This window comes from Papio anubis, chromosome 11, assembly GCF_008728515.1.
Source record: "Papio anubis isolate 15944 chromosome 11, Panubis1.0, whole genome shotgun sequence".
NCBI lineage: Eukaryota > Metazoa > Chordata > Mammalia > Primates > Cercopithecidae > Papio > Papio anubis.
In genome coordinates, this window is record NC_044986.1 from 41,870,179 (window position 1) to 41,896,735 (window position 26,557).

Genomic DNA, 26,557 nt, shown 5'->3' on the forward strand with positions numbered 1-26,557 from the left:
TGAGAAGAATAAAATTACCTAACCTTTAAATATGTCTAATGGCTTTGAGGAAAATCACATTTAACACCCACAGAGTACTCCGGTGAAACGAGAAAGCTATAGGCAAATATAAACTAACTGTTCATTAAGGAATTCCAAAACTCACAAACTTCTTTTTGGGAAAAATATTTTCAACTCTAAAACTCACAAAAACTTGAGGGGCTGTTTACTAAGTGGCAAAGTGTTGCTAACTGAATCATTCTCATTCTTTCTTTAACCTCCCTTCTGGTGGAGATGCCCAGGCAATGGAAGAAAAAGAAACAAAACAAAACAGAACAAAATGGTGCAGTTATCATTCACTTAATTACCAACAGCTGTCTAAGACTACAGGACTGTTGTATCAGACTACTTTACAAGCCCCATTAAAAGACTGTTCAGCCCATCTTTTTTTAACAACTTTATTCAGATATAATTTGCATTCCACAAAAATTACCCATTTGAAATGTACAATGTATAAGATTTATATGAAACAGGGTTACAATGCTAAAAAGTTTCAAAACACTGTCCTAAATCCACTATGCTCATGTCACTTTTCAATGACTGTAGACAACTGAGGAAAAGCCTCCCAGTTACCCCCAAATTAATTCAATCATTCAACCAATATTTATTAAAAGATAAGACATAATGTCTTAATATGCTCAAAAATGCAGAGACTAATGTGGGAGAGATATAAATAAAGAATTAAGAAAATGTAACATATAACTGCAGTAAGTGCAAGTTGCTGTGGGAATACAGAGCATTGCTTAGTCCTTCTTAGAAGAAGATATTAGTGGGAGACTTGCCAGAGGAGGGTAACACTTATGCTTCGTTTTTAAAGAATAGGCCAATCAGGGATTATAGGGACATCTTGGCAAACAAAGTGAGGTAGGGAGTGGAAAATAGGACATTGTCCATGGAATTGAAAAGTTTATCATGGCTTGAGCACAATATGCAGAAAAAGAGATGAACTCTGGATGAGCACAGAGGGTTAGGGGTGGGGAATTCCTGGCAAAGGAAATAGAAGCTCAGGCCCAGAAGTGAGAATGAGCAGAAGTGAATGAGTGTAGTGTACTTCTGCAAGAAGAAAGCTAACTGGGCATGTAGAGAAAGTCCGAGAAATAATGAGGAGATAAGAGATGGAGAATTTAGAAGAAGGTGATGAAAAGAAGAAAGATAAAAATGAAAAAGCAAGGAAAAGGAAAATAATGTTTTTAAGCAGGAGAGGGATGTTCAGGGTGGCACAAAAAGAGCATTGCTAGTCTAGCACAGCATGCAGGATGAAATGGACCAGAGGCTGCCTGGAGCCCTAGAGATGAATCTGGACCTAGATATAAAGTACTAAGATCTGACTGGGCTCTGATAATGGAAATAGAGGAGAGACTAAACATGAGACTTTATTTTATTTATTTATTTTTTTGAGACAGAGTCTCGCTCTGTGGCCCAGGCTGGAGTGCAGTGGCATGATCTCGGCTCACTGCAAGTTCCACCTCCTGGGTTCACGCCATTCTCCCGCCTCAGCCTCCCGAGTAGCTGGGACTACAGGCGCCCGCCACCACGCCCGGCTAGTTTTTTATATTTTTAGTAGAGATGGGGTTTCACTGTGTCAGCCAGGATGGTCTCGATCTCCTGACCTCATGTTCCGCCCGCCTCGGCCTCCCAAAGTGCTGGAGTTACAGGTGTGAGCCACTACGCCTGGCCTAAACACATGAGACTTTCTGAAAGAAAATGCTGACAAGATTTGTGACTGGAATAAAAAGAGTATCTTTGTCCAAAAAAAAAAAAAAAAAATCCAGTTTTTGTTGGGTTCAGTGTGAAGTGACAGTGAGATATTTAAGTAAAAATGCCTAAAAGAGAATGTAAGAAAGACTGACAGTAGATACCACACAGTACATGGGTAGGAACTAAATCATGAGAATGGTGAAAGAGACAAAGACAGACAGCAGGGAAATGTCTATATTTGGCAGGTAACAGGAAAATAGGGATTCAATGAAAGACACAAAAAGTGGCTCCTTTAAAAACTGCCCTTCCCTCAAAAGTCTCTTCGAGGAAAAGAAAAAAGAAAAAAGAAAAAAAAGTTTCTCCCAGTGATTCTGATATTTATGCTTGTCTTCTAGCCCAAGTCAAAACAACTGAAGAGTAAAAGATCTGAATAAGCAAATCTTAAAGGGGCCATTTGATGAGCTTAAAAAATAAAAGTTCCCAGAAATAGTAGGCAGGGAACCCAGACTCAAGAAAATTTGAGATTTAATTCCAGACAGGCAAAAAAATAGGGAGAGGAGGCAAAAAGGAAAACTTACAGAATAACAACAATCAGGAAAATAACTTTATAAAAGAAGAGAACCCGGGGGGGAAAAAACAGCAATTTTAGCTTTCTCTCACAGGTGAGAGCAAAAAAATTCAACTATATTATTCAACTAGAAATGGGGATAAAAAATGAAGATTACTATTTTCATGGGGACCAACATAAATGAAGTGGCTCAACTTCTGATCCTATACCTAAAAAAGGAAGAACTCATATATACTACACCTAACCTCATGCACTTAACTAAGCACAAAGCTGCTGTAATGAAGCATGGATGCTGGCATAAGGAAAGACAAACAGACTGAACAAATGGAGCCCAGATACACAGCCATACTTTATAACTTCAGTTGGTTTTTGACAAAGGCGCCAAAACAATCACCAGTAGTGAAAGGAAAGTATTTTCAATAAATAATGTTGGAAAAATTAGATATCTATAAGAAAAACAAACCTCAACCTCTACTCCATACTATACACAAACATTAATTCCAAATGAATGATAAATCATAAAAATTAAATGACAAAACTTTAAAAAAAAACATATCTGAATACCTTTGCCACTTGGAGAGTAAAAAAAAAGATTACTTAAGTCACAGAACATAGTAGCCATGAAAGAAAACAACTGATAGAATTCACCAAAATTTAAAATATCTGCTCATCCAAAGACAGCACTGAGAATCAAAAAGCAAGCCACTCACTGCCAGAAAAATATTTAGAAAGCATCTATTTGACAAAGGATTGGAATCCAGGATACATAAAGAACTCCCACAACTCAATAACAACCAACCAACCTAATTCAAAATAGACAGTATTTTGAAAAAGATACTTCAGAAAGGAAAAATATACAAATGACCAATAAAAAATTAAAAAGTATTCAACATATTAGTCATCAAGGAAATGGAAATTAAAACCACAATAACACTATCACACAATCACTAAAAGTGAAAGGACTGACCACATCAAATACTGATGATGTGGAGTAACCAGAACTCTCACATACTGATGGTCAGAGGGTAAAATGATACAATCTCTTTGAGGAACAGTCCATAGTTTTTTCTAAAACTAAACCTACAACTACCTTATAATTTAGCAATTCCACTCCTATATATTTACCCAAGAAAAATGAAAGCGGATGTCCACAAAGACTTGTAGAAGAATGTTTATAGCGACTTTGTTCACAACAGACAAAAAGTGGTAACAGCCCAAGTGTCCATAAACAGGAGAATGGCTTAAACTAGTTGTGGTATAATAATACAATGAATAAAACTCAAGCAATAAAAAAAGAATAAGTTATTGATATATATATAACACAGATTAGTTTCAAAAACACCATTCTAAGAAAAACCCTTACACCAAAGAGCACAGTGTATGATTCAATTTACATGAAATTCTAGAACAGGCAAAAGTAATGTATCTTTGTGGGGGGAATGAGAATAATGGTTACTTGGTGGCAGGGCGAGGCAGAGATTACTGGGAAGTGGTGATGGTAATGTTCTGTATCTTGACAGGGGTTCAGGTTTCATAGGTATATGCATCTGTCAAAATTCACCAAATGGTCCACCTAAGATTTGTGTGCTTTAGCACATAAATTCTGCCTCAAAATAGCAAAAAATCATAAACAAATACTGAATTTTAGTTAATTATATAAAATGCTGAAGTATAATGATATCTGAAACTTACTTAGAAATGCATTAAAAAAAAAAACTGCCCTGGATAGATTCATGGTTGGATAGAGGGGTAGGTAGGTGAATACATATGTGATAAAGTAAATCTGGTAAAATGTTAACTATAAAATCTAGCTGTTAAGTACGAGTGTTATGTAATTTCATCACTTTTTCTATATGTTTGAATATTTTCATTATAGGCTGAGAGCAGGAAGTCGTACTCAGGAACTTGTAAAAGCAGTTTTTTCTATACTCTGCAGTGTTAAACAAAACTGAAATGGCAAAATATAATAGCTTTTTCTAATAAAGGTGCATTGATTTATCAGAATTTTAGTTTAAAAAAAAAAATCCTCCATTATTCTCTTATCTCAAAAAAAGCCTATACAATGAAATATCTTTTCTAAAGGGTAGAGATGACAGGCTATCAAGCCACATATAGACTCAACAAATTAATGTGTTTTTGTGATAAACATGTCATGACAAATTTCTAACCTATATTTCATGTTCTATCTATAATTAAGAAAGTTATTTCTTTACTCACCAAGTCACTAGCTTGATCTATTGTTAAAACATTGTTGTTTACTCTGTTACCAACTTCAATATGTACATCAGCTAATGATGATATAAGTTGTTTACATTCATTCTGCATTCGCGTGAATGGAACGGCAATTTCGTCATAATATAAATGTTCTGAAAGGATATCAAGTAAACGTGGCTGCACAGCTAAGGTAACAGCTTTACACTCCTAAAATACAACAGACAACAAATAGGGCAACTATATGAACATTAACTTTACAGATATAGAAATCATCATTTGCAGACTACCAAGTTCTAAATTCTTTCTTATATTGAATCTATAATCTGTTACTTCTCCAAACAACAGTTAGTTGCACAGAAAAAAGGGTATTACACTCAAATTATTGTAAAATGTTAACATGAATGACTACAGAACATGCATATGGAACTATTACAATTTCATTCTCTACCTATCCAAAGTTTACGTGTATATATATCACAGATTTTAAAGTATATTACTGTAAAAAAAAAAAAAAATCAGTCAGAAAAGAACATCTATCATGCACTAATTAAAAATGTTATTTAAAAACTCATTATTAGATAACAGTTGAACCCTAAGCTTCACATGCCATACTGTAAAAGTGGATACAAAATTTAAAAGCTACTTACCTGCCCCCAAATTTAACCAACCCTTCCCACTCTCTCTGGTTGTTTTCTGCCCCAAACCGAGGGGAAATGGCCTCAGTGGTGAGCCATGAGGGGTTCTGTGGGATCTGGGTGATCAGCCTGGGCGATCAGCCTGGGCTTCACAGAGTAAGTCCATGAAGCTCTGTGAGTGTCCAGAAACCGAACTGTCAACACTTGCTGCTGAGTCTGAGAGGCACAAAAACATAGCATCACTGCCTCTCCAGCACACCAACTCCTGCCTAAAAACAGATGAGCTTTGCTTCTTTCCAGAGGCCAAGCAGGGGTGTCAGTTGCAATGGAGCATGGCTCAATTACTTTTAGACATAGCTTTGACAAACTGCTAAGAGGCAGTAACGAGTAACTCTCACAGCAAGTGCAGACAGTTAAATTTCCAGAATTCCAGTCAACGGAATAAACAAAGCCAGTAGAAAGTTTCTTTGATTTACAGAAGTATGTCTTATACAAAATCACACATCTCCCTAGAAGTTAAAGGTTAAAGAGGCTGGAAGGGAATGGTTTATTTGGAAACATGAAGATTTTGGATTAAATACAGAGATGTTATTCTTCCTGTGACCAAAAATTCCGCCTTTGCTACTACTCACACAAATAGATCTCTAATACTCAAAGCCTCATCCTTTGTAGTTTTCAGTGATACCTGAGAGATATACAGAGGAATGGATGACCAATAGCTTCTGGACTACTTTCACATATACACGGTTTTTAATAGGGACATTTCTTAACAGACTGTACAGTCAAGAGCAAATATTAAGTATGAGCATAACTAGTAGTTGGAGGTGTGAGTAGGGGTTCTAAGACAGAAGTCCAGAGTTAAAAGTAAATGGGAGAGAAATAATGTTCAATATAATTTGGACACTTTTCTATAACTCTTGGATTTTTATACATTGAAAATTGGCACTTTTCTGTTGTAAATTATAATGTAAATAAGCCTAACAGCTAATGGAAATTGCTTTACTTAATTTAATTTGTCTTTCTTACTTTTGGGGCAAAATCTTACCTTTTGTAAAGCAGCCCATTCACAGATTACCAAAGCTACACTAATCCTTTGTAAAGCAGACTTGGAGTTCAAATGGAAGAGTAGTAACTGGCCCAGGGATTCAGCAGGTTTAATTTCTTGAGTTACCACATTTACACCTGGATCACAAATACAGCAACAAAGTGCTCCCAACAACCTAAGAGGGAGAAAAAGGAAGTTACTATAAGAAATTACTTGAAGTAAAGTTTCCCCCTACTTCGAGAAATTACTTCAATTTCCTATAATTACCTGAAGTAAAATTTGGCTTTCTGAACCCATAACTTTTCCCACAGAAGATATAATGACTATCTTGTCTTCATAAGAAGATAAAAATCCTATTTTTAAAGCTTCAAAATAATTAGAAGTATTTACTTACTCTAATTTTTCCTTAGGCTATAATTAGTGTGATGAAGAAAGGAAGGATTGATGGAGACAGCAGAGGAATGTTTTGTTGGTTAAATAACCTCTGAAGGCCAGACTTGTAAATGTATGACTACCTGGCACTTAATGTACACTCACTTGGCTGCCATCATTCTGGCCCGCATAACCACAAAATCCCTGGTGGCCGGGTCTTCCATGATGGTTTCGGCACCTGCAATATACTCCTGAAGTACTTCTTTACTCTGGCTTTGGCCTTGGCGCACCTTACCACCTGTTTTTTCCTACAGAAGGAGGGGAAAAAAGAAAAACAATAAAGATTAATCATTAAAACTAAATAGGCAACAATAAAAATATGATCTTTTTAAAATAATCCCAGTAAAATACAGCTCTTTTCACAAAGTTTTAATGGATAAACATTACTATTCATTTTGTCAGGGTCCTAATAAAATAATGGTTTCTCCTTACTTATGTTAATTAAATCACACTTATAACAAGGCAATACAGATTTTTTAATACGGTTACTGTATTAATAATTAGATGATGAACACACAAATACATTATGTGCTTCTACACTTACCTTGGCTCTAGCTTTTACTTCTAGCAACATATTTAAATCGATAGGTAAATGAGAAGGCTGCATCATCAAGCAAAGCCAAGCACCCATCCATGGGCAAGCAGCTGCTACCACATACTGAACTGAAGCCTTACTCAACAGTTCCATCCAAACCTGCAGGGTAAAACGGGGACATGAAAGTGAATTTTTTCTAAAAAAATTATTAAACTCTAACACTTATCTTTAGGAATACTGAGGTTTTTTAAAGTAGGAAATAGCACAGAGATTTAGAAATTCAATATAGAGGATTATTTTTGAAATATAGTACTGTTTTCTAATAGGTTTGTACACTAAAAAAAAAGTAATGCAAAGGAAAGTTTTTTTAAAAAAAGAACATAATTCTCTTTTTTAAAAAAAACATGCCCATAAAAGTACTATAGAATTGTCAAAATCTCAGTAAGTCACTGAAATAAATCCTTTGCATATATCATAGGACTCAATATTAATGCAGTCCTATATCCAACACACACTTAAAAATAGCTCCTAATATTCTCTGCTAAACTCAGAGGTGGTAATAACCTAGTATAAATTTAAAACAGTGTAAGTCTTGATTCATGATCTTACTTAATAAGGATAAGGTACCTTTCCTGATGCCTAACATTTAATGGGCTAGGACTAGCCTATGGAAAGATCACCACTGTTAATCCAAGGTTGTTAACAATGAGTCACTTTAGAGGCCAACAAGTCAAGAGTAATTTAACAGATTATAAAGGTACAAAAGTACCATTTCCCCCCATAAATGCTATTAAATATATCAAATGGCTCCTCCTTTAATGATTCTAACACATACGTTCACTCTTTCTAAGTAGGGAAAAAAGTACAAGTTTCAACAATAATTAGACTCATATTACCAATAGATCCCAAAAGGTACTTTGCAGAATCTATAAGCATGCTGATAAACAACAAGATGAGGGCCAGAAAAAAGCAATCTTTTCCTCATTTCATTTTCTGTATTGAGGCTATCAGAAAGTGCTTAAAACACACATGTAAGTCAGATAATAAGAGGAAGAAGCATGGCCAATCAAAACGATTACATGCTACATGTAAGAAGCCTAGTTCTCTGTCTCATCTTGCAGATCTCTAGACTTTTCAAATCTCCAAGAGATATAAATGATCAACAGAACAGCGATTATGAAAAATTTTAAAAACCTACAAAAGTTACCAGGAAAAGGAATACAAATACATTTGCTGTGTACCTTGTGAATAAGGTCCAGAATTTCCTGACTGCTTTCCAAAACACAGAACTGAAAAATGTGTCGGAGCATATCAGGCAGTATAGGTATAAGCCAAGACGAAGAGTTCTGAAAACAAAAACAGAATTAAAAGCTGTAGCACATAATTCTTGGATGTTAGCTTACCTGAAGAATTGTATGTCAAATAACAGAAGTACTACCACGAAAAGATTGAATGGTTTCATTAAAAAGGCTAAACAAGTGATAATCTTTGACAAGATTTTGAGGCAACAAACACCTTATTTACTATACCAATGGTCTGAAGAAATAACAGCATATAATCACTGAGAAGCTGGAAAAAGTCTGATTATCATTAACAACAATTTTGCCTCAAAGTTGAAATCATCCTCCATATGGAACCATCCTCTAACCAGCAACATCTCTCTGGTTATATCATACATCACTGCTTTGTCAAGAAAATCTGTAAAATACTCAGGTTACTGCTGTTGTGCCAGATGATCAGAGTTTAAGTTCTATGTGCTCACCAATAATCCAAGTAATGAATTATACTATAATATCCAACCCAGAAACTTCTACTTGGAGTTCACTACAAAATTAAGGTAAAGGTTCTTTTTCTATTTTGGGTCGGGGACCCTTTAAAACTCTGATGAAAACTATGTACACTGTGTTATCAGAAAAACATATAATTACAAACAATATTTTCCTTCCAAGGTTCAGGGAATCTCCTAAAGCCTGGGTTAAGAACCTTAATTTAAGGAATTTCCTAACAATTCAAAGGCCCACCCAAATCAAGCAACCAAATAGTGCTTAACCAAGTATCTAATGTGTGTCTAGAATTCCCAGAATAAGGAATTCCAAACTGTCTATTGCTATTCAAACAATTATAAGCTCACTGGATAAAAATGTCCATCAGAGAAATTCTACTAACTAGCTCAAAGTACCTATCAGTATCCTGCCCTCCACATGACTTTTTTAAAGAACTAAATACAGTGTCTCTATGAGAAATCTGGAAATTTTAACTGAAATTGCAGAAATCCACACGTTCTAGGGATAATAAATGCTTTTTAACTTAGAAAGCTACCTATAATTTGTAGCCAATGGAAAACTAATGACAAAGGTAAGACCAGGGTTTTATGTTCACAACATGGTTTGAAACAAGTTTTAAAAAGGCCACATGACTCCTCAAAGAGGTAAAAACAGAACTGCCATTTGACCTAGCAATCTCTTTACTGGGCGTATACCCAAAGGAATATAAATCATTCTATCATAAAGATACATGCATGAATATGTTCACTGCAACACTATTCACAAGAGCAAAGATCTGGAATCAACCTAAATATCCATCAACAGTAGTCTGGATAAAGAAAATGTGGTACACACACACCATAGAATACTATGCAGCCTTAAAAAAGAACAAGATTATGTTCTTTGCAGGAACATGGATGGAGCAGGAGGCCATTATCCTTAGCAAACTAACACAAGAACAGAGAAGTGCACGTTCTCACTTTAAGTGGGAGCTAGCTGATGAGAATACATGGACACAAAGAGAGGAACAAAAGACACTGGGGTCTACTTGAGGGTGGGAAGGAGGAAAGGATCAGAAAAAATAACTGTTGGTTATTAAGCTTAGTACCTAGGTGGCAAAATAATCTTACAACAAACCCCCATGACATAAGTTTACCTATATAACAAACCCGTACATGTACCCATGAACCTAAAATGAAAGTTTAAAAAAAAAAAACAAGCCGTAAGTCATCAACTGGAGGAGCATTCTCACTACTTCGCTATGTCTTAACTCTACTTTTCATTGAAAGGGAAAGGGAAGCTGGGAAGAAAAAAGTTCTTCTTTTCTCATTGCAGGGAATTAGGGACAATCTTAACAGAATCAGGAAAGCTATAATAGCAATAAGCAAATAATTTGGTGTTACTCTTCCATAATGTCTCTTAATTTCTGATTTTCCCCCCAACATATTTACCATCTCTCTTCCCTGACCCTCAACCCCAACAATGGCAATCCAAGCAGTTGCCTGTAGGTCCCCAAAAGTCACATCTATACAGGAAGATTTTCCCCCTATATTTATGACCAATACATGTGATATAAACTGTAGTTGTCTTCTCAGGCTACAAACATCGTTACTCTACTAAATTCTACTTTGCAATTATTAAAAACAACCAGAGAAGGAAAGGATACAAGGGTAGAACACAGGATTTTTACGGCAGTTAAACTATTCTGTGTGATATTGTAATTGTGGATACATGACATCATGTTTGTCAAGCCAATAGAATGTATACTACTGAGGGTGAACCCTAACGTAAATTATAGACTTTGGTTGATAATAATGTGTCAATGTAGGTTCACTGATTGTAACACATTAGTACTAGTCTGGTATGGGATACTGATGGTGGGGGAGGCAGTGTTGAGGATGAGGGATGGGATATATGGAAACTGTACTTTTCTCTTCAATTTTGCTCTGAAACTAAACTGCTCTGAAAAATAAAGTCTAAGCAAATAAGTACATGCAAAGATGGCCCACATCATATGTTGCCAGGAACATACAAATTAAAACAACGATGAGATACCACTTTATACCTGTTAGCATGGCCAAAATCCAGAACACTGACAACAAATGCTGGCCAGGATATGAATCAACAGGAACTCTCACTCATCGCTGGTAGGAACTGCAATCCTACCAATGAGGCAGCTATTTGGGAAGGTTCTCACAAAAATTAAAAATACTCTTAACATCCAGCAATTGTGCTTCCTGATATTACCCAAAGGAGGCAAAAAAGTCCACACAAAAACCTGCACAAGATGTTTATAGCAGCTTTATTCACAACTGCCAAAACTTGGAAGCAAGCAAGATGTCTTCAGTAGGTCAATGGATAAACAAACTGGTACAACCAGACAACGGAGTATTATTCACTAAAAAGAAAAGGAACGATCAAGTCATGAAAAGACACAGAGAAATCTTAAATGCATATTACTAAGTGAAAGAAGTCAATCTGAAAAGGCTCCATATCGTATGATTTCAACTACATGACATTCTGGAAAAGGCAAAACTATGGAAATGGTATTTCTTCCTCTGATCTGCCTTCCTGAGACTCAGAATAAGGAGAGTTGATGACAAACAGAAATAGGACTCATGGATGTTTCACTGTACCTGAAAATGAAGGTAAAACTTCTAACCATCTATACCCCCCTTCCATGTTGCCCTCCACCAAACCAACTTCCTGTCACTTACTAATTTAGTGCCATCCTGCTCTCTTCTGCCTCCAGAGTTACACATACTATTCCTTCCTCTGACTCTTACCCTTATTTTCCCCTAGCTAAATTCCATTTACCCTTCGGGTTTCAGCTTAAACTTCACTTCTAACTTGATGCCTTCCCTGTCCATCACCCATCTCACTTAGGATCCAATAGTGTCTTCTACCTCCCATATCAGATAGTTACCTTATTAAGTTATTCTTGTTTAGTTATCTGTCTTCTCCTGTCTGTCTAGTTTCCTATTTTAAGCACTACAGGAGAGCGAAGGCCTTGCCTCTTACCACTGTCTAGAAAATTGTTCAAGCACACAGCAGGCACTTAAATAGTTGCTGAAATCCATCCTGGCCACTGGAAATGATCCAAAGTCGTATAATATAAGAAATGTTTTCTCAGCATTTTGTACAGGGTCTTAAAAAGAAACACGTATTTGATCTTCGTCCCCAGCTCCTGGCACAGAGCTCCTAAAACCCAAAGAACTTCCTGAGTGATAGGGATTATTCATAATAACCATAATTCAGTTTGCGCTAATGAAATGACTCTTGGTAGGCCCCAAGATAGCTTCAGAATGGGGGCTGGTTGCCAGAGGAACTATGTGATTAGAGGGCTAGAACTTTCAGCCTGCCTTCTGCTCCCCACCTCCAGAGCTGGAGGGGTTGGAGATTAAGTTAATCACCTCACTAATGGTTAATAATTCAATCAATCAGGACTACATAATAGAGTCTCCATAAAACCCCTAAATTTATGGGTTTATGGGTTGGTGAGTGCACAGAGGTGGTGCTGAGGGTGGCGTGCCTAAAGAAGGCATGGAAGCTCCAAGCACCTCATCCCCATACCTTGCCTTGTGTATCTCCTTCCATCTGGCTGTTCCTAAGTTGTGTCCTTTACAGTAAACTGGCAATTGTAATTACCAGTTTAACAGCCTTTCTGAGTTCTGTGAAGCATTCTAACAAGTTATCAAACCTGAGGACAGGGTCAGGAGAATCCAGTTTACAGATAGTAGGTAAGAAGTATGGAAGGCCCAACACTTGCAACTGGTATCTGTTGTGTGACTGAGCCCTCTAACTTGTAGGAGCTGACACTAATTCCAGGTACACTGTCAGAACTGAACTGAATTGTATGATACCCAGCTGGCGTCCAGGGAGTTGGATAATTGGTTGGTGTAAGGAAGAAAACCCGCAGATTTGGTGTCAGGAATGTTGTATTATAAAAATGGCCCAGCAACAGATCCCTAACTGGCAGATTTGGCATGTCAGGTGGGATAAGATCTTGTCTGTACCCTTTTGTTATGATCCCACTTTTATCTTCCCACAAAATGGGTACACTCAGAAAAAAAAGGAGCAATCTGAGCATTACCACAAACACCTGATTCTTGCCTGCAGGCCAATTCATCATGTCTACCAGCATATCAAATGTTCTCAGACTGCAGGGAAGATGATCAGGAGAGAACCTATAACTTGGTGATGAATCACACTGAGTTCTTTCACTAATTTTACTAATTTGCTCTGAAACCCTATTTTGATCCACAGCCAAAGGAAAAGAAAATTTCCATATTTAGACAGTTTATAATGCCTTGTTCTATTCATTTCTCCAACCAACATTTATTGAAGATCAGCTAAATATTTCAACTTTGCTCTCTCCTTTTCATATTTTATAAAATCTGGCAATACCCAATTATGCTAGCATTCTCTAAGGCCAAAGTCTCAGTTCAGGCTCTTTGTTTCCTACTTATTTGTGTATGTTAAATTTTCTAACATTCTAAACTATGCTTCAGATTCCAACCCAATCTCACGTATATCTTCATGTAATAACTAAACTTGCCCTTCAAACAAAAGTTAACTTACTGGTAACTGAAATTTTGGAATGACTCACAAAGTGACTGAGATGCAATGGAATGGAAAAGTTGACCCAGTCAGTAAAGAAGGCAAAATAGGAGATTCATGTCTAGGAGTTTGTCTGGAAACAACAGTTACCAGTTATCAACACTAGTTAATCTGGATATTTCAGTAGTTCACTGATAGATATATATATTAATAGGTATACTCAGCACATACAAACACACTGGCCAAAGAGACAATATAGAAAGGACAAACAAATGATAAAGTCATTCACTTTGATTACCAAGCTGCTAGTTTAGCAAAAAAAGTTAAACCTTGATTATAAATCATTATGAAATAAAACTAGTTCTTTTTGTTTGTTTTTGAGACAGAGTTTCACTCTGTCACCTAGGCTGGAGTGCAGTGGCGTGATCTCTTGGCTCATTGCAACCTCTCCCTCCCGGGTTCAAGCGATTCTCCTGTCTCAGTCTCCCAAATAGCTGGGATTACAGGCACCCACCACAACTCTCGGTTAATTTTTGTATTTTTAGTAGAGACAGGGTTTCATCATGTTGGCCAGGCTGGTCTCAAACTCCTGACCTCAAGTGATCTGCCTGCACTGTTCTCCCAAAATACTGGGATTACAGGAGTGAGCCACTGTGCCCGGCCATGGTTTTTCTTAAGAGCTCCTATTTCATGCTCCCCAGGAAGCCAAGCTTGCCAATTCTTTCACATGTTAACATCACAGAAGAAGGCACATGGATTAAACAATATATTTTCACAAATGCTATGGTATGCCACAGGGAAGTATAAAGGAAATAACATTTCAGAGACAACTGTATTAACTGTGGTTCTATTTAAGGACATTTTAGAGATGTGCATGCCAGCACACATACTTAATAATGGATACCTTTTAAAAATAAGGACATCTCCCTTATAAAATCTACTGATTTTACAAAGCAAAACAAAACCAAAAAATTACTAAAGATAACCAGGATAATTTCAAGGAAACAGAAGCATCAATCTTTACAAGGCAGTGATACACTGAGCTATAGCCAAGTCTGATCTTGAAAAGTTACTTTAGAATTACTGAGGTATAGCTTGAGAAGTTAGAAACTGAAACCAGGAAACAGCTACTAGTAATTCAGGTGAGTTTTCTTTTCTCACTTTGTAGTTAAAACAACTCCATATTCAGAAGTGGGAAAGAAATTAGACACATAATTATTTTGTCCCCATATAAAATTTAGTAAAAGCTGAACACCAGATTAAGATCTGAAACTGAAGTGAGCTGTTTATATGAACTTGGGAAAGTTTCTTAATCTTTGATTATCAGTTCTCTCATCTGCAAAACAGGAATGACAGTAGCCACCTCATGTAAACTGCTTAGCACAGTTCCTAGCATAAAGTAAGCCCTCAATAGTTTATATTATTACCACAATTAAACATCATTCCTATACCCCAGAATAAGAATGCTCAGAATGGAAATACTAATTATTGTTTTAGTATCTGTACTATTATTTATACTTGTATAGCATTAACATTTTCAAAGCACTTTCATATACATTATCTCACTTGATCCATGTAACTCTGAGAGAGGCTAGAGATAATCACCAGAGAGGGTTAGATAAATCTGACAAAGGTCATAAATTAGCAAATGATAGAGCCAAGGTTAGAACTCAAATCCTGTCTATTTAAGGGATCTTTTAATTATACCACTGAAGGGGTTAACAACAGTGATAAAAAGCTCTATTTAACTGCTCTTTACATTATGATTGCTTCCATAAAGGATTGCTGACTAATTAGGAATACTTAACAACACCAAGAAATCAAAGGCAAGGAAGCAGCTCAGAAAAAGGAACACAAATTAAAAGTGAGAGTAGATTTTTATTACCACGACAGGTCAATGATCTTTCATCCAAATTCCCTGGAGCCAGATGTGTTTTGAAACTCAGAAATTTTTCAAATTTTAGAATAATGAATTATATACAGTGTATATTATATAGTATCTACAATAGAATACCGGCAGCACCTAAATAAAATATATTAATATTTCTGCAGCAAAATGTGTGAATAGGCACATTAAGTGGGATAAAGACTAAGCAGTTTCTCTTCAGAATGGTCAGGTTTTGCCACCAAATTAGTAGTTTTATAAATTGACCCAACTCACAAAAAGCTTTGGCTTTCAAAGTTGCAGGAAAGGAATCATGGAACTGCACTACAAAAAGAGTTTGCACACAGCTATAAATTAATCAATAAGTAACTTTCAGGCAATTTGTGGAGAGGAATACAGTAACAGATAAAAGCATCAGAGATGGTTTATTCATACAGCTTTTCAGAAAGCAAATAATGTTGCTGGGAATCACAAGATTAACAATAAAAATTAAATGAGTTTTCACTGCATAATAATGACTTTAAACAATGATTTAGATAAAACGAGTTATAGAAGTTGGAGATGCTTTGTGGCACTAAAGATTTGATCTGTCTCATGAAAGAAAAGGTACAGGGAGGAAGAAAGGGAGCTAAAATTTAGGAAGGTGAGAGTGCGAGGGAGAGGGGGGAGGGGAGCAGGGGACAAGGAGCCATGTCCAAAGATACTTTGATCAAATGAACATGATTACACTTAGGATACAGGAGTGGATTTAGAAAATGTCCTTGACTCCAGAGTACATATTAGGAAATATTAGGGTGAAATGTTGACCAGAGCCAAGTATCAGAAGACCAAGAAAGACAGGAATTTAATCCTAGTATAGTGTTAGGCAATTACAAATTACTAACCAGTTTGTGAGTAACTGAGGCTATCGTCCCCCAAATCCTTCTGAAACTTAAAATTCCTTCCTTTTAGAAATACTATGACTGTGTAGAAACGAAAATTCCAAACTTTAAAGGAGCATACTGGAGAAAGGATGATAATTTTTATGAATACATAGAAGGGAGAAGTAGGTAAATTAGAAGATAGGATTATAACTTAATTTTTTTATTACAAAAACTTGAAACAAGACAAAATTATAAGAAATGTCAATTACGGATTGTGTAAACATAAATGAATGTTGTTTCATAAAATTCCCTGCACTTTTCTCTATTAAAAAAAAAAAATCCCAAAATTTAAAAGAAGGAAATAGATGGTAGTATTAAGAAAAGCTTCCTAAAAGGTTTGGCTTTGGGTTGGGCACGGTGGCTCATGCCTGTAATCCCAGCACTTTGGGAGGCCGATGCAGGTGGATCACCTGAGGTCAGGAGTTTAAGACTAGCCTGACCAATATGGCGAAACCCCGTCTCTACTAAAAACACAAAAATTAGCTGGGCATGGTGGCACATGCCTGTAATCCCAGCTACTCAGGAGGCTGAGGAAGGAGGATCACTTGAACCTGCGAGGTGGAGGTTGCAGTGAACCAAGATCATGCCACTGCACTCCAGCCTGGGCGACAAGAGCAAAACTCCAACTCAAAAAAAAAAAAAAAAGAGAAAAAGAAAAAAAAAAGTTTGGCTTTATACAATTATTTGAAAAAACAGAACGAAATAGCCAACAAAAATAGTAAAACATCTATGTGGGGACCAAAATCAGAGCCTGCTAAGAATGAGTGATTAGCGCTATAGCCATAGTCTTTGGTGGTGAAGATTATTAACAGCAAGGATCAGGGCAGTGACAAAGCACAAAATCTGGAAGTATCAATATTAAGTTTCGTAGACAGCATCTCTTTCAGTAAAGAGATACGCTGAAGATAAAGGTTAGACACAAGTGAAATTTCATGAATGATGCCATCAAAAAGTTATGAAAAAGAAGCAAAAAAGAAGCTAAAGGCATAGATAACCAACACAAAAGGATATAGGAAACACAATAAACATTAAGATTCCAACAAAAAAGGACCACAAACATGTCAGAATAACTGGAAGAAAAATATGGAAGTAGAATGTATTTAAAAGGCTAAAGGGAACAGACTAGAAAAGCACTTTTGTTCAAAACACGTTCTGTACACTTGTCTAATTTGAAATTGACATATTCAGTAAAATGTCTGTGAAAGTACATATCAAAGATACTAGATATGAATCAAAGAGAAGTGAGGGAATTTTTTTTTAACCACATCGTCTAATCTTCCTGACCTTTCAGCTTAGTTTATCTTTTAATGCTGCTGACACCTCTCACATACTGGTCTTCTGTTATTTAACTCTTTGCAGAGGTTATTAAACTTACCATGTAATAGTCTTACAGCAACCATATTGTAAACTTTTCCAAGGTAAGAAACATGTAGGATGATATGGTTTGGCTCTGTGTCCCCATCCAAGTCTCATCTTGTAGCTCCCATAATTCCCATGTGTTGTTGCAGCAACCCAGTGGGAGATAAGGGAACCATGGGGTGGGTCTTTCCTGTGCTGTTCTCATGATAGTGAATAATTCTTACAAGATCTGACAATTTTAAAAACGGGAGTTTCCCTGCACAAGCTCTCTCTTTGCCTGCTGCCATCCACATGGACGTGACTTGTTCCTCCTTGCCTTCCACCAAGATTGTGAGGCTTCCCCAACCATGTGGAACTAAGTCCAATTAAGCCTTTCTTTTGCAAATTGCCCAGCCTTTATCAGCAGTGTGAAAAAAAGGCTAATACATAAGATTTCTTTTTTTTATTTCCCAGAAAACCCAACACAGAATCTTACACTAATTTACTTAATAAACATTGAGGCCCTATGATTAAGAGGTGGCTGACATGCCACAAATTATATACAAAGACAATGGCGTTCTGGTATAGGAAATGATAAAGAATCATCATTAAATGATAAAGAAACAAAGGCTAGTACCAAAGCCTTCATTTATGAGCCAGCAAAGGCAAATTCAAAAGGGAAAAAAAAAAAAATCCCTGGACATGAAAATTAACATCAAAGAACACAGAGATGTTTTCACAACCAGGAAATTTTAAAAGCCAATATCCATAATCATTGAGGAACATAAACTTGGAAGGGGAATTTTTTTTTTTTTCTGAGACAGGGTCTCACTCTGTTACCCAGGCGTGGCAGCGGTGCAATTTCAGCTCACAGCAGCCTCTGCCTCCCAGGTTCAAGCGATTCTCGTGCCTCAGCCTCCTGAGTAGCTACGATTACAGGCACACACCACCATGCCCAGCTAATTTCGGTATTTTTAGTAGAGACAGGGTTTCACCATGTTGTCCAAGTTGGTCTCGAACTCCTGGCCTCAACTGATTCGCCCGCCTCAGTCTCCCAAAGTGCTGGGATCACAGGCCTGAGCCACCGTGCCAGGCCCAATGGTGATTTATAACAATCTTGGGATCTAATTTATAGTAAAAATTTTAGAACAAGGGAGGAGACATTACAAGATTAACAAAAGTGAGAAATCACAATTGACAGCAGAGGAGATAAAAATTAGGCAAATGCAACCGAAAAAAAACAGTTCAATTACTGCAAGCAGTGACTCATGTATCTCAATATTCCCACAGTATGCTATAATAAACAGTATAAAAACTAATAACCAACAAATAATATTGGTGACTGATTCACCAAAAAAGTTAGCTTATGTTCAATATACTTTAAAAGGATGATCTACTGTGGCAGTCATTTTAATAGTTAACTATCTTTTTGTGGCAAAAAGGATATTTCAGTTATTTGAAAACTTCATTTATACAGAACACTTTATTTTCTAGTAACGTAAAGTTGATATTACTAAATAAATAATAAAGCCACAAGTCAAAAATAGCCTGCAGGTGGCTTGATCACCTAACAAGGAATAAAGGGGCTTTAAAAAACAATATGAAACTGTATCTAAAATATACAAAGAACTCTTAAAATTCAACAATAAGAAATCAACCCGGTATTAAAATAGCCAAAAAACTATTTTTCTTTTTTTTTTTTTAAATTAGCCAGGCATGGTGGTGCGTGCCTATAGTCTCAGCTACTCAGGAGGCTGAAATGGGAAGATCACTTGAGCCCATGAGTTCAGGGTTGCAATAAGCTATGATCACGCCCATGCAACAGTGTGAGATCTTATCTCAAAAATACAATAAAATAAATAAAAATAGGCAAAAGCTGAACAGATACCTCACCAAAGATGAGAGATAGATGGCGAATAAACATATGAAAACATGCTCAACATCATGTGTCACTAGGAAACTGCAAATTAAAACAACAGTGAAATACTACTACACTTATTAGAATGGCTAAAACCCAAAACACTGACAAAAAATGCTGGCCAGAATGCGAAGCAATAGGAACCCTCACTCATTGCTGGTAGAAATACAAAATGGTACAGTCACTTTGGAAGAGACTTGGCAGTTTCTTATAAAAATCAACATACTCTTACCACACAGTTCAGCAGATACGCTCCTCGGTATTCACCCAAGTGAGCTGAAAACTTAATGCCTACATAAGAACCTGCACATGAATGTTTATAACAGTTTTATTCATAATTGTCAAAAACTGAAGCAATTAAGATGTCCTTAGAAGGCAAGTGAATAAACTGGTACAGACAATGCAGTATCACTCCATGATAAAAAGAAATGGGCTACCATGACATGAAAAGACATGGAGGAACCTTAATTTCATATTGCTAAGTGAAAGAAGCCAATTTGAAAAGGCAGCACACTATATGATTCCACTATGTGATATTGTGGAAAAGACAAAATTAAAGAGACAGTAAGAAAGATCAGTGGCTGCTAAGGGTTCAGGGACAGGGAAGGAAGGATGAATAGGTGGAACACAGGGGATTTTGGGGATGGCAAAACTACTCTGTATGATACTGTAATGGTGGGTACATACCATTATTGTACATGTGTAAATGTACATTATGTACAAAATGTACAGAAGAATGAATGAACCCTACTGTAAAGTGTGGACTTTAATGTATCAATATTGGCTCATCAGTTTTAATAAGTATACCACACTAATGCAAGATGTTAACAATAAGGGGAACTATGTGTGGGCAGTGGGAGGGATAAAAGGGTATACGAGAACTGTCTGTACTTTTCCTTCATTTTTTCTGTAAATCTAAAACTGCTATTAAAAATAAAGTCCATATATACAAAAAGAACCACATGAAGAGAAAAAATTTGGTAACTTCAAAAGATCTACATAAAATGAATTTTAAAATTCACAAACATTTAGGCAAAAATCATAAAATTAAAGCAAAAATGAAATGAAAATTAAGAACAACCCATGCCAGCTGTCATATCAGCCCACGATGACCAACTGAGAACTAACTGTAAAACAGACTAACTAACTGTAAAACAGATCTGACAGTTGTTCTCAGAGATTTGGATTAGACAAAACCAAAATTTGGATTAGACAAAATGCAAAATAAAATTTACAGATGTTTATTTACAGAAGTTCAACACAGTATCATGCTGCACATTAAAGCAAGTCTACACAAAATGTTCCTAATTCACATGAGAATCCACGGTTAGTGAACACAAAAAAGGCACTTATTCACTACTTAGTCACTATTTTTAAAAAACGATTGGCCCAAACCGTAGTACCTCTTAACAGCATGCTAGAAAACTGAACTTCTTATTGATAGTTCCCTAAATCTAGGTATTTTGTTTGACCTATAAGGCTATTTTAAAAATGGTAATGTGAAGCCTTTTATAAACAGGGCAAGGACTCCTAAGCTCACCACAGGCTCCATTTACACACGGATATTATCTGAATGATCTCTGTAGACATTTCAATGTAACTCCTGAAGTGCACTATCCTTGAAAATAGCATGCTCTTAAGATTGAAAAATCTTTAAATAAAGGCAAGAGCCTGGGAATTCCATGGTAAGTCTTTAAGAGTTGTACTACAGAGCTTCAAATGCAGCCTTCTAACCTGGGCCATGGGTTCTGTCAACCACCCAACTGTCAGCCACACAGACAAAGAGCATGCAAAGACTATATAACAGGTCTCTGACAGGGAGAGACTATTCAATCAATCACTCATTCAACAAACATTTACTCAGGACTTCCTATGTGTTAAGCATGATTTCAAGGGCTGACAAAACAACCTAGAACAAAATATTAAAATATTTCTGCTCTTACAGTGATTACATTCATCTACATGGTTACCATATCACTAGGCCCAACATTGTACTGATCTTTGGATATACAGCAAGGGTAAGCTAATGATCAGGTTTATTTTATAAAATTAATTTATATAAGTTTCAAGATTGCTATAGTTATCAGTTCTTACCTGGTCCTGTGTTGATAATAACGTAAACAGAGTTTCCAATGCTGCTCTTCGAACTGATGATATTGTGTGATGCAAAAAAGGCCAGACACGTGGAACTAAAACTGTGAGTGACTGTTGAATACTAATAAAGAAGACACAAATTAATCTTACTTATTCTAAGTTGAAACTCTGTAGATACATTATCTAAATATTCTCATGGGATCTAGTGATGCTGACATCATGTGACTTTTTTGACGAATAAATTCTTAAAAGATAATACCGTTTTCATATGAACATTCTTGTAACAATGTCATTCACAACTGTTATTGCAGCACCAGAAGAGCCAGAGCAAATGCAGTCAAAAAGAAGGGTGGAAATACTAACATCAGGTTCTTCTATGGCACTAATGCCATAAGTCACCTTTATCAAGTTAGGACTTCCCAATATAATTGTTCTTAGGAAAATAGGACATGTATCCTAGCTGGCAGTCAGCCTACATGATCAGGACTGCTAATCCTAACTTCTTTCCCAAGGCTAACCCCAATGGGTAGATACACAAAATTTCCATCTCCCTTTGGGGCCATCTCTGTCACATATCAAATGAGCAAGTGGTGGTAGGGCAGCAACTTTGAAATTTATTATCCTGGTGTAGCATTACTAAGTTAGGAGAACTCGAATTTCTTCCTTCTCATAGATTTAAGTTTTAAATGGGGAAGCAAACAAAGCCAAGTCTAGACTAACTTGGGCCATAGGATTCCTGTCACATTCATGAGTCACTTGTAAAAATTACCTGGAACTAGGAAATAATTCATAAGCAGCATTTGAAATATATGGCTCCACAGAAAAAGACATGAACAAAAAATAATATGCCACTGTAACTATTTGGTCTTTTGTGGTTCCTCCCAGGAGGCCTACCTTTTAACACTATTTTCATTACTTGCAGGTTTGTATGAACACTACTTCTTGTATTTTATTTTCATATTTGGCAAATTTATTTATAAAATTCTAACTTAAACACAGGTACACATAGACATAAAAAAGACACAAAATACATAAAAGCATTATAACAGAGTCTTGTTAAGTGTCTAACTGCTCATGCTCCAAATAACATGCTGCATTTCTTCTTACATAAGCTAGAAGAAAGTATCTGCCAAGTATCACAATATATGAAGCAAATTTGAAACAAAAAAGATGGAAAATCACATTACTTCACATTGAATTAATAGAATTTTCACTATATTCTTTCTTATATTACCCAGTTTTTCTGACACCATCCACTAAGGCCCATAGACCAAATCCATTCCACCCATTTTTTTTTTAAGTAAAAGTTGTCTGTGTATACAAGCACGTTCATTCTCTTACGTATTACCTATGTACAGCTGTTTTCACACTACAGTGACAGCTTAGTAGTTTTGACAGACTGTCTGGCTCACAAAACAAAAATACCCACTATTTGGGCCTTCGCAGAAAAAGATTACTAATCCTTGATTTACAGTAATCAAAAACCCCTTCATCTTGCATCTTAAAGAGGGCTTTCACATACATTAACTCATTTAGTTTGTACAGCTTTCATTAGCAACAGAAACACTGAAAATCAGGAAACCCCATCAATGTACTACCACTTCAATTTTTCTCTTCTTTTGCTATTATAGGCACTTATTTTGCTCTTTATACTTAAGTGCTGTCCAACTAATCTAAACTTAGCATTAAGGTACTTCCACTAGGTCAGTATTATTTGAAATATTTTCCACATGTGTTTTTATACATCTATGGGTTTCATGGGAAATACTCACAGAGCCAGAAACCATGTATAAGCATAGTTATATGAACGTTCACTGAACGCCCTCACTAGGACAAGAACAGTAATTTTCTCATCTGTGAATTTTTTTAAGTTGCATAATAATTTTTTCTTCTCTATCTCTAAGGACACTTATCTCTAATAATATTCAAGGGCCAGTCTACAAGGTAGGGAATGTTAATTAGCTGAGCTGAGATTCATGTATCAGGACAGGAAAATTGGTGACGCTAAATTTTTGATGTATGTTTTTGGCTTCACTTGATCTCTGCCTTTGGACATTATATTACATTATTATGTATTCCCTTCCTGATAAGTAATTACTGAAATCAAGAACAAGAGTTGAAGAAATGAACATTACAAAAAAAAAGTTCACAGAGGGGCAAGTTTTAGAAAATATAAAGCTGATGTTTGATGATAATTCTGTTAACTATTACTAAATAAAGCTAAAATTCTACATTCTAGGGCTAGAACTGGAAATACTGTTCGATGATTATATTTCTAAATAAACAATTATAAGATGAACAAGATGATGAATTAGATAACTGAAATATTTCAAGGGTAAAAAAAATGATCTTTGTAAGCTGCTGCCCACATGGCTGAAGAGTAAAAAAGACAAGGCCTTCTGAAAACAGTAGTCTTTGGCATCTCCAGCTTAAACAGTACTATTCTTAAAGGTGCTAAAATATTGTATGTTTAGGCTAAATTATCTCGAAAGGTATATAAAGACTTTTTACTTTATTCTGCTAATTAGAAATAATTACCTGCATTGTTGGACCTGAGGATAAGTTAACAAGGATGAAAGGAGAGTCATAATACTATTTGTTGAAGCTGTTAGATCATCTAATTCCAGAAGAGCATCCCATAATGTATTTATAATGAAGGGTACCTATAAGATCAGTTTTCAAGAAAAGTTATCAATTTTGTACAAAATACTCACAAACCCTGCCAAATTGTATCCCAGGGGTCACTACTGATTCAACAACACATGCAATTCCAACGACCTTGGACAGTGTCAGTTTTGAGCGAAGTTAAGGAGGTGACACTATTTGCCTTTAACAATTTTCTATACCTTCTTTTTAATGTCATTCAACTCTACTTTGATACTTCCCTTCCTGACCAGACTCATAACGGCTAGAATTCAGAAAATAAAAGAGCCAAAACTATTTTATGTAAAAAACTAAACTCTGAAAACAACAGAGCATGGAGACACAAGACATGCTCCTCTATGTAATTTTACTGCATTTAAAGTGGTACCAATCATCATTTAAAAAAAATTTTTTTTTAGTTTTTAAGCTCTTAAAATACTGCTTACTATACTTCTAACTTTGTGTTCTGATTTTGATAATCAGGTAGAAAGTCAGCCAGATCTTTAAAAAAGTCATTTCAAAAAATGAGACTAGAGGGGTGGGTGTGATGGGTCACACCTGTAATCTCAGCACTCTGGAAGGCCAAGACTGGGAAGATCTCTTGAGTTTAGGAGTTTGAGACCAGCCTGGGCAACAGAGGGGGACTCCCCTATCACTACAAAAAATAATTTTAAAAAACTCAGCCAGGCACAGTGGCATGCGTCTGTAGTCCCAGGTACTTGGGAGGCTGAGGCAAGAAGGACTGCTTGAGCCCAGGAGAGTAAGGCTACATGTCATCCACTGCACTCCGGCCTGGGTGACAGAGTGAGATCCAAGAAAGAAAAGAAAATGTTATGTGTATATACAGATTAAACAGCACTTGTTCATAATACTAATTAATAATTAGTAATTAATAAGGAGAGGAGAGGAGAGACGAGGAGGAGAGGAGAGACAGGGAGGGGAGGGGAGACTAAATTTAAAAAAAAATCCAAAAACTAAAATCAAAACAAACAGGCCAGGCATGGTGGCTCATGCCTGTAATCCCAGCACTTTGGGAGGCCGAGGTGGGTGGATCACTTAAGGCCAGGAGTTCGAGACCAGCCTTGCCAACATGGTGAAACCCCATTTCTACTAAAAATACAAAAATTAGCTGGGTGTTGTGGCACGTGCTTGTAGTCCCAGCTACTTGGGAAGCTGAGGCAGGAGAATCGCTTGAACCTGGGAGGTGGAGGTTGCAGCAAGCCAAGATCACACCACTGCACGGCAGCCTGGGCAACAAGAGTGAAACTCTGTCTCAAAAAAAAAAAAAAATCAAAACAAACAAAAATCCAATATATCTAAAAACCAGGAGTAAAATAAGGAAGACATGGCTGCATTCTTCTCAAGGAAGTTCCCTATATATTATGTACATGAAGGGAAAGTAGACAAATGGATCCAATGAACTCTTCCAAAGTGTAATATATAATCAAGACTGCATGCATCAGAGGGCTGCTGGTCAAAAAAAAATTGAAGATGAAGGAGAAAAATGTACTCAATGTATTTTCTAATACTCCATATCCCAAATGAAAACAAGCTCTATAGGAAGAAATTGTAAAAATATTTAATTTACCTTTTGTGTCTGAAGATAGACAAGGCTTTCTACTACAGGTACTAATGATGCTGCAGCAACAGCTCTGACATCATCATCAAGATCCTGGAGTCCTTCAATTATTCTAGTTAAAACTTTAGGCAATAAAGTATTAATTACATCCTGTAAAACAGTACATAAAAACATTTTAAAATTTCAATTTGCCACATGACAGCTAAATTCCAGTATTTACAGTCATGCACTGCTTAACAATGGATACATTCTGAGAAATACATCAGGCAATTATGTCATTCTGTGAACATTATAGAGTGTACTTACACAAACCTAGACAGTATAGCCTACACCATACCTAGCTATGTGATACAGCCTATTGCTTCTAGGCTACAAACCTGCACAGCATGTTACTGAACTGAATACTGTAGGCAGCTACTAATAAAATAATAAGTATTGGTATATCGAAATACAGAAAAGGTACAATAAAAGTACAGTATTATAATCTTACGGGACCACCATCATGTATGTGGCCCATCACTGACCGAAATATCATTATGACTGTATCTACTAAAAAACAATCACATAAACAAAAATATAACATCAAGAGAAGCCTAAGTAATCCCATTTGAAAAAGACTACAAGGGCATCAAGCGCTTTATCCAATGAGACGTAAACCATCAAAACATGTTTTACAGGTAAGACTATG

The 26,557-nt window shown here is 36.3% G+C and overlaps 1 protein-coding gene across 5 annotated transcripts in view; it reads right to left on the reverse strand.

Annotated features, from left to right (window-relative positions):
• BTAF1 (B-TFIID TATA-box binding protein associated factor 1) overlaps window positions 1-26,557 on the reverse strand; it is a 106,153-nt gene that overhangs the window by 40,426 nt on the left and 39,170 nt on the right. For 4 of the 5 annotated variants that reach the window (XM_031652183.1, XM_031652186.1, XM_031652187.1 and 1 more), the window contains 8 exons: window positions 25,879-26,019; window positions 24,186-24,310; window positions 21,648-21,768; window positions 8,408-8,512; window positions 7,176-7,325; window positions 6,737-6,879; window positions 6,200-6,374; window positions 4,523-4,726 (listed from right to left, as the gene is read on the reverse strand). In XM_031652183.1, the coding sequence (XP_031508043.1) occupies window positions 4,523-4,726; window positions 6,200-6,374; window positions 6,737-6,879; window positions 7,176-7,325; window positions 8,408-8,512; window positions 21,648-21,768; window positions 24,186-24,310; window positions 25,879-26,019 (1,164 nt within the window). The remainder of the gene's footprint in view (window positions 1-4,522; window positions 4,727-6,199; window positions 6,375-6,736; window positions 6,880-7,175; window positions 7,326-8,407; window positions 8,513-21,647; window positions 21,769-24,185; window positions 24,311-25,878; window positions 26,020-26,557) is intronic. The other variant, XM_031652184.1, reaches the window with a different exon arrangement.